Source organism: Camellia sinensis, chromosome 14 (assembly GCF_055761805.1).
Source record: "Camellia sinensis isolate YWXY chromosome 14, ASM5576180v1, whole genome shotgun sequence".
In the NCBI taxonomy this organism is placed as follows: domain Eukaryota; kingdom Viridiplantae; phylum Streptophyta; class Magnoliopsida; order Ericales; family Theaceae; genus Camellia; species Camellia sinensis.
The window spans coordinates 128487749-128496923 of NC_138974.1; the positions used below are offsets into that span (position 1 = coordinate 128487749).

The 9175-nt window shown below is 46.6% G+C and overlaps 1 protein-coding gene across 1 annotated transcript; it reads left to right on the forward strand.

Moving 5' to 3' along the window:
• Positions 1 to 2888: 2888 nt before the first annotated feature.
• Positions 2889 to 5389, forward strand: LOC145807748 (uncharacterized). The gene is made up of 5 exons (XM_082906523.1): positions 2889 to 3524; positions 3688 to 3849; positions 3943 to 4524; positions 4615 to 4703; positions 4921 to 5389. The coding sequence occupies exons 3-5, from the start codon at positions 4440 to 4442 to the stop codon at positions 5260 to 5262; spliced, it is 516 nt and encodes a 171-aa protein (XP_082762649.1). The 5' UTR covers positions 2889 to 3524; positions 3688 to 3849; positions 3943 to 4439; the 3' UTR covers positions 5263 to 5389.
• Positions 5390 to 9175: the final 3786 nt, after the last annotated feature.

Consider the following 9175-nt stretch of genomic DNA (forward strand, 5'->3'; position numbering starts at 1 on the left):
GGTCAAAATGAGGTGTCTACAGTTGCCCCTCTTTGACAGAACTCGGATGTCACACGTGACGGGAGTGAATGTCAAAGCCTAGAGACGACCCATTTTTGACAAGGCCGAAGACTTAGACAAACATACAAGATAACAAAGATGTGCCCGCAGGCATGCCCACAGGCAGGGGCAAAATGCAAAATGATATGCACAAAGCCAGATATAACTCATGATCATGCAAAGCAGCAAGCTGTAATGAAACGCACACGCAACAGTTTTAAGCAAGAATGCAAAGCAACAACTACATTTCATGCAGTTTAAGGATGTGGAGAATTGTTCGATTCTCGTCACGTCTCACACGGAGAAAATACAATACCTGCGCGATTCGTCTGGTCACGCCAACTTCAAAGGAACCGTACATACAATATCGTGCCTGAAAGAGGAAGAAACTCAACAAGTACAACATAGTTAGCAACACATGTTCAACATTACATCGAATGCAGACAAACAGGATGTTGATGGGAAAGTGCATCGCAATGCGAGAGATACGAGCGTAACAACGCAAGTTAAGCGTGAGGGTATAACAATACCAATGAAACGTGCACAACAATGCAAGTAGTATGCATGAGAATGCAAGTGACGTGCATAACAATGCAAGATAAGTGCAAATTCGAATGCATGTTTGGCACGAAACAACGAGCAAAGAAATGCAAGTTTTGACGAGTGCGATTTAATTGCGACCTCCGATTTACCTCCCGGAAGGGTCACAGCATACTCAAAAAGGATACATCTTTCTCTTGACGAGTGACGATGAAACATGCATCGAAAGTTGGAGTTGGAGTTCCCGCGGAGGAATTTCGTGACGAAAAGTGCACTTTTCTTGTACTTTCTCGGGTCCCGGGGACTCCAATCATCACCAAAATTTGCAGAGACCTTGGAGACCACCTTGGGAACACCACCGACTAGGTTTGGAGTCCAGGGGAGGCCACCGACTAGGTTGGAGTGCAAGGGGTGGTCAGCCTACCAGAAAAGGTGGCCGGCTGACCACCTAGCCCAAATCCAGGGCAGTTTGGTCCTTTTGCTCTCATTTCTTTAAATATACAAAGCCAAACACCTTTTGCTCATAACTTCACCTCCGAAACTGCCTTCTCCTCCTTCCTAGACCATTTTCTTTCTCAGATCTGCGCTTTATACGCGTTTTCCAACACCCCACGCCAAGTTGTTTCGCCAAAACTTTCATTCTTTTCACTTTGAACCGATTAAAATTTGATTTCGGAGCTTCTTTTCTCATTTTCACCACTTGAGGTAAGTTTGTCTCAATATTTGGAAGATTTTCTCGGGAGTTGACTTTTGTTGACTTTTTCATTTCCCGAGAGTTGACTGTTGTTGACTTTTTCCAATTTTGGCTCATTTTTGCTCCTTTTTGGCAGATTTCTTGAAATGGCAGGTCAATTCCCCACGGCGGAGGTTCTCCAGGCGCTGGAGGCGAGCCTGACATCATGTCTTTGCATCTGAGGGTTCGCCCTTTTATCCCCGAGAGGTACGATCCTTCGACTCATATCCTCCCTCGGACGATTTTTTATCATTTTACCGACTTCGACCCTCGAGCTCCTGTAGACCTGCTATTGCGGGAGCCGGAGTCTCATCTCTCTCATGAGGCGCGAGAGGTATGTACTTCACTTTTTTACATTTCCTGCCTTAATTCTGCATTTTCCTTGCATTTCATGTTATGTATGCCTATTGCTCGTTCTGAACACATTCGCATGCCATGCTTCTGCTCATTTTAGCACACAACTTTTTCTGCACGCTTAGTGTATAACATAATACTCCGTCTTGAACACATGGCTCAATCACTTGAATCTCTGAAATCTGAACACACAGCCCAAATTTGATTGTGAACACGCAGCCCACATTTGATTGAAAGTTGAATACGCAGCCCAAACTTTAAATTTTCTGAAATCTGAACACGCAGCCCGAATTTGATGGTGAACACGCAGCCCACATTTTAAATTTCTGAAATCTGAACACGCAGCCCAAACTTTAAATTTCCAAAATCTGAACACACAGCCCAAATTTGATGGTGAACACGCAGCCCACATTTAATTGAAAGTTGAACACGCAGCCCAAACTTTAAATTTCCGAAATCTGAACACACAGCCCAAATTTGATGGTGAACACGCAGCCCACATTTGATTGAAAGTTGAACACGCAGCCCAAACTTTAAATTTCTGAAATCTGAACACGCAGCCCAAATTTGATGGTGAACACGCAGCCTACATTTGATTGAAAGTTAAACACGCAGTCCAAACTTTAAATTTCTAAAATCTGAACACGCAGCCCAAATTTGATTGTGAACACGCAGCCCACATTTAATTGAAAGTTGAACACGCAGCTCAAACTTTAAATTTCTGAAATCTGAACACGCAGCCCAAATTCGATGGTGAACACGCAGCCCACATTTTAAATTTCTGAAATCTGAACACGCAGCCCACATTTAATTGAAAGTTGAACACGCAGCCCAAACTTGATGGTGAACACGTAGCCCACATTTAATTGAAAGTTGAACATGCAGCCCAAACTTTAAATTTCTGAAATCTGAACACGCAGACCAAATTCGATGGTGAACACGCAGCCCACATTTTAAATTTCTAAAATCTGAACATGCAGCCCAAATTTGATGGTGAACACGTAGCCCACATTTGATTGAAAGTTGAACACGCAGCCCAAACTTTAAATTTCTGAAATCTGAACACGCAGCCCAAATTTTATTGTGAACATGCAGCCCACATTTAATTGAAAGTTGATTTGATTTGCACACAGCACATTTCCTTTATTTGCATACAGTTTATTTATTCCATTCTGAAACTGAATACATGTGTTCGTTATGAATGCAGACATCCTCCCGCGTGACGCAGGGATACGGTTCTATTGCTGCGAGAGATTGGTACGCGGAGCTCCCGGAGGCTGTCCGCGATTGGGTTGATCTGGCAGGATTCAGGACCTTTTGTACCGGGATATCTCGTCATCCAACTAGCCGGACATTGACGGGCGCCTTGGTGGAGAGATGATGGGACACCACCAACTCCTTCCATTTCTCAGCCGCCGGGGACATGACCATGACCCCATTTGACTTTGCCGTGTTGACGGGCCTTGACGTGGGAGGCTGGGCGATTCCTTACGACGAGGACATAGGCGAGTGGGAGGCTGCCTGGATTCATCTGTTGGGAACCCGCCCACCAGTCGACCGATCTTCGGGCCGAGTCCGATATACTTGGTTCTCTACACAGTTCAGAGGGACTGAGCCCGAGACTCTTGAGGAGATTGTGCAGTACACCCGCGGGTTTTTGATGTTCTTCTTCGGGACCATGCTATTCGCCGACAGGGGGAACACCGTTGGGCTATATTTGTTGAGTGCCCTGGTAGACCTCACACAGGTTAGTCAGTATGACTGGAGTGGTGCCAGCATGGCTACCCTTTATTGCTATATGAGTGCGACCTCCCGCGGGCGGGGGAACATAGTCGGCGGCTATTGGAGAGCCTGGGAGGTACCTTCTGCCCTCTTGATTCACATTTCTGCCTTTCATTATCTGTACATTGCACACACGACACACTTTACATTCTGTACTTATATTCTGCTCTCAGCATTCTGTATTCAGATTCTGCACTCAGCATTCTGTATTCTGATGGCTTTTGCCCTGTTTTCCATAGTTATGGGTCTTCGCGTACTTTCTGACGCTAGCCCCGGAGCTTGAGGTGGAGGCCCCTCTCATGACCCCTTATTCGCTCGTCTTCGAGGGCCAGTACCGGTCACGGCCCCGGGAGACTCTCCCTTACCTGCGGTAGTATTTTGACACTGTGCGGGCAACTGAGGTATGTCAGAACTCTCAGTTCTTTATGTGTTCATCTTTGATTCATTTTGGACATTTGCGATTTCTAATCGGCTTATGCATTGGCTATCTGCAGATCTTATGGCAGCCTTGGGCGCCTCTGGGTGAGGATCTCCGATTCTAGTTTGCCGGTGGATGGGCCTCCTCCCGGTATAGGATCTTGTTCGAGGGGCCAGTTGGTAGGGCCTGGTTCCTGAGGGAACGCTTTCTTCGTCAGACTATGGGCTTCCTTGAGCCGAGTTTCCATTCAGCACCCCCAGACGATATGTGGCTCACTGATAGGCTTACTCCCCAGGGTGTCATTGATGCCAGGCTGGGCATTGATGCACTGTTGTATTTGGAGGACGGGAAGTACGCGACCTACCGTCACACCTACTTGATGCCTCCATTGACAGGTGTTCGTACTCCCTCGAGGAGGTCTATCGGCATGCCGTCTTCTAGTTACACCCGAGCTGGAGACATTCCTTCGGCCGGTAGGGCTGGCACATCCAGAGGTGGGGCTGGACTGGTCCCCCCGATTCCCCCGACTTATCATGATGCCGGATGGCCAGGTATCCCGACTGAGTTGACGGGATGGAGATACGGGGCTTCCTACCCAATTCCGCTAGAGCCTCCTACGCCAGATCATCCATACACCAGAGACCCCGACTCACCACCGGTATGTTTTACAGCTTTGCTTTATCACTCAGATACTTAGACATTCATTCATTCACTGATGATTTACACTTGCATCTGCATCCTACCACAGAGTATGCTGAGGGGTTACTCGGGTTAGTGGCCTCGCTCGAAGGCATGGTCTTGCAGAGAGAGGCGCAGCTGTCCATCATGGGCGTCTCGGTACTGTTCAGTTTTCTTGCATTTATCATATTTCTGATGACATGCTGAATTTGAACATTTCACTGCATTGATTGACCGACTGTATGCGGAGAGCACATCTGACACACACAACATCCATGTATTATATTTGCATATATCCACTCCATGTAGCTTTTTATCTGTACATCTGATATACATATTTTGGCTGATGTATTCAAATTGCACTCTTTCTTTTCAGATGCCTCCGATATATACCGGACCACAGGCCGGGCCATCTGGGCCTTCCGGAGGAGCTGGGCCATCTAGGCCTTCTCGAGGAGCCGGGAGAGGGGAGTCGTCTCGCAGACGACGTGGGCACCGAGCACATATCATTGAGGAGGAGTCCAGTGAGGAGAAGGAGTCCGCGCATCGTCAGTCAGAGATATCTGCTGGCAGAGAGGATGACTCTGAGTTTGGTTCTGAGCGCGGAGATGATGCCGAGGAGGACCTCGAGGATGACAGCTCTGACTCAGATGGCGATGATGGTGCTGAGGTTGTTCTGCAGAAGAGGACGAAGAGGGCCTCTTACTTCTGTGCTTGAGAGCACAGATGTTCCTGCTTTATTTGCCTTTTTTACTAGTAGTTGTAGCACATTGTACATTATTAGGCAGTTTTATTTTCTGTAAAACTTGTACCCTTATTGTAAAATGTTGTAACAAAGGAAGCATGATGGAATGAAATAGCTTTTGTTCAAAAAAGTGTTGTATTTTATGTTCTTGCATCGCATCGCATTATTTTGCACAAAAATGAGATTGAATGGAAATCGTGCATTGAAAATTGCCAAGCCAGGTAGTGAGCCGACGCAACAATCAAAGCAACTTAACTTACTAAGAAAGGACAGAACCTTAGCAAGTTTACAACTCGATAAGCAAGACACAACAACGTTGATAAACAAAGAGTAACGACTCAATACACAAAACTCGTCAACTCGACAAAGCTTAACAACTTGGTGAACTTGACAACTTGACAAACAAAACAACAACTCGATAAGCAAAACAATAACTCGATAGGCAAAACAACAACTCGATAAGCAAGACTAAACAACAATTCGATAAACAAATACATTTCGGACGATCTGGGTGACGGAATGCATCCAAAATAGAGGCTAGAACAAGACCAAAGCCACCCTCCTCTTGATGGCCGACCACCTAAGGGAGCTGGCCGACTAGCTTTTTGCACTGGAGGGGAGAGGGGTGGTCGGCCTGCCAGAAAAGGTGGCCGGCCGGCCACCTAGCTTGGCAACCACCAAATTTTTGACACTTGTCCTCCGAACAGTGCCTTATCCTCTTTAAAAACTCTAGTCTCGTGGTTCTCTCATTTCATCTTAGTTTTGCACCAAAATGGAAGCATTTCTTACCCAAAATCTCACAGCTTGGATTGCTTCTCCAGATGGCTCGGAAAAGTTGAACTTCCGGGGTTTCGGCTTGAACGCACTATTCACGCTGAGCCACACTTCGCTGCACATTCTGTTCCTTCATGCCGCGGCGAGGTTTTGGAATCCGGTAACACACGTCTTTAGCTTCGGCAGGCAAGAGATGTGTCCGACCTTCGAAGATTTTCAAGTTTTGATGGAATCCAAGCGCCATGAAGAGATTTTGTCTCAGCTTCGCTTTGGTTACGCCCAAGCTTTAGGACAGATGTGTGGGCTCACCAAGCACGATGCTCGGTCTCTGATTTGCAACGGGGAACTGGATATCCTTGGCTTGATTCACCGCTTTTCTGATGCCGGTAACCGCGGCGACCATTATTGGCAAGGTTTTCGGCAACACGCCCTTTGCTTGTGCATACTACCTCACTTTTTGCTTGCCCCGGGCTTTAGCGGATCTAGCATTCGTCTGATTGAAGTTGCTCAAGGCTTGAAAGAAGGAAAGAGATGCATTGGCATGACATTGGCCGAGACGCTGATGGGCTTGGATGCTTTTTATCGCCGAGAGACGACCAGATTCGCGGGAAGTCCACTACTGCTGCAGGTAATGTTTCCCATCCTTTCTCACATATATATTGCTCACATCACTCGGCCCTCAGGCTCGATTTTTCTCACAAAACCCTTTTCTTACTTTTCTCTCATCGCACATCTCTCTATTCTTTATTCTCTCATTTTCATCCCTCCCTTGGTATGGTTGATGGATAAATTGCAAGTTGTGGACTCTTGCCCGGCGTACTCAGCTCGCGGCTACTTCTTCCGACAACGACTAGTCGATGCCCTTGATGAGGGATGATGGTTCGACTAGATGTGCAATTTGTCTGCGGATCGCATTGCTTGGCGCTGTCCTTGGCTCAATCTTTCGGCAATGAGCTATAGCATGTCCCGGCAGACCGGGATCCAGTTGATTGGTCTGACTCACTGTGTGTTCTACTTTCCGTTCCAGTTCCGGCGCCAGTTCGGCCATGATCAGACTTGCCCGCCAGAGGAGATAGAGTATCCTGCTGCATTCCCGGTTCGAGGCGCACAACTTGCCCGGTATGCCACAGCATGGAGGATTAGAGAGCTCCTGGCCCCTGCTCCCACTTTCAGTTACACCTTGTCTGATGAGTGCTTGGATTGGCTCAATGAAGAGGCACAGGAAGGGCCCACTTTGGCATCAGAGGCTTCGACCAGCTCTGGGAGGGGGCGCAGGAACACCTGACTTAGCTATGTCCCGAATTTATTACTTTGTTAGAACTTTCAAGTTTTCTTTGTGATTGTAATAAAAAGCAACTTCAATACGTATGCAAGAGCAGGAGAACTCTGTATTGAAATCAGTGAAATTGAAGGTTGTAGGTACTGAAAATTTTCCGCTTTGGTCCAAAAATGGTCTAAGTTGTAAAAAGATTAATTTTGAACAAAGTCAACTTTTATTAAAACTTTTCAAAACCATTTTCGATATGGATCAGAACTGGACATGTCTGAAATTTGTCACTGAGGTGCACAACCCTGGATCCCAGCAACTGGAAAGTTGCCCCTAGTCTGAAGAGTACTGCGGCACTGCACAGCAACGAAAAGTTGGCCCTAGTCTGAAGAGCACTGAACCGGAGATCATAACCGAACTCTTGAATGCTGAATAGACAAAGATGGCCGAGATGATCAAATGGACAAAGTTGATCGGGGAAAAAGTTTATGGCTGAACTTCAGGATGAAGTTACCTACGTATTCCAAAGATGGGAATCAAGCCTTACGTAGTTCAGGCTTAGGTTCACTCGAGTATTTTCACTCTCCTTTTACGCTCTAACTTTTGCCAAGGCCGCCATTTGCGGGTTTTCAACCTTGCGAGCTCAGTTTTTATATTATCAAATTTTTCAATGCTCTAACTTTTGCCTAGGTCGCCCTTTCGGGTTTTCGACCTAGAGAGCCTCTCAGGGGTAGTATTTCTTCAACTTGTCCATGTTGATCGGTTGCGAGAACTCTAAGCCATCTAGGTCCATTAGAACCACAGCTCCACCTGACCAGATAGCTTTGATGATGTAGGGACCAGTCCAATTAGGTCTGAACTTGCCCCTTGGGTCGTGGATAGGAGCTCGGTTGTCCTTGAACACCAAATCTCCTTCTTTTATATTCCTGGACTTAACTTTCTTGTTGAAAACCTGGGCAATTCTGCGCTGATAGCCTTGAACATGGTACAGTGCTTTCAGCTTGCGCTCGTCAAAAAGCATGAGTTCTTCAAATCTGTTCTGTTGCCAATCTGCTTCGGCTATCTGACACTCAGCCAGCACTCGCAAAGACGGAACCTCAATTTCAATAGGTAAAACGACCTCCATCCCATAAACTAATGAATACGGTGTCGCCCCAGTAAAAGTTCTAATTGAAGTCCGGTACCTCCACAGAGCAAACGGCAGCTTGTCTGGCCAATCCCGGTAGGTTTCCACCATCTTTTGCAATATGTGTTTGATATTCTTGTTGGCCGCCTCAACCGCTCCATTGGTTTGCAGCCGGTATGCAGATGACTTATGAAAAGTCACGTTGTATTTATCCAACAAATCAATCACTTCCTTCTTGAAGTGGGAACCATTATCTGAAACGACCTCGTTTGGGACCCCATAACGACAGATGATGTTGTTTCTGATGAATTTTGCAACATGTGACGCCTTCAACACCGCATAGGATTGGGCCTCAACCCACTTTGTAAAATAATCTATTGCGACCAGAATTCATGCCCGTTAGACCCCTTTGGAGTGACAGCCCCGATCACATCGATTTCCCAAACTGAAAATGGCCATGGTGAAGTCATATTGTACAACTTCGACGGCGGGATGTTCATGCGGTTTGCATGGAACTGACATTTGTGGCATCGCCGAACAAAGCCGATACAATCCTCCTCCATGGTGGACCAGTAATAACCCTGTCTGAGGATCTTCCGTGTCAGCATTACCCCGTTCATATGTGCTCCACATTCTCTTCTATGGATGGCCTCCATCAGGCGTTTTGATTCTTTAGCTTCAACACACAGCTTATGCATTCCCAGATGACCTCTCTTGTA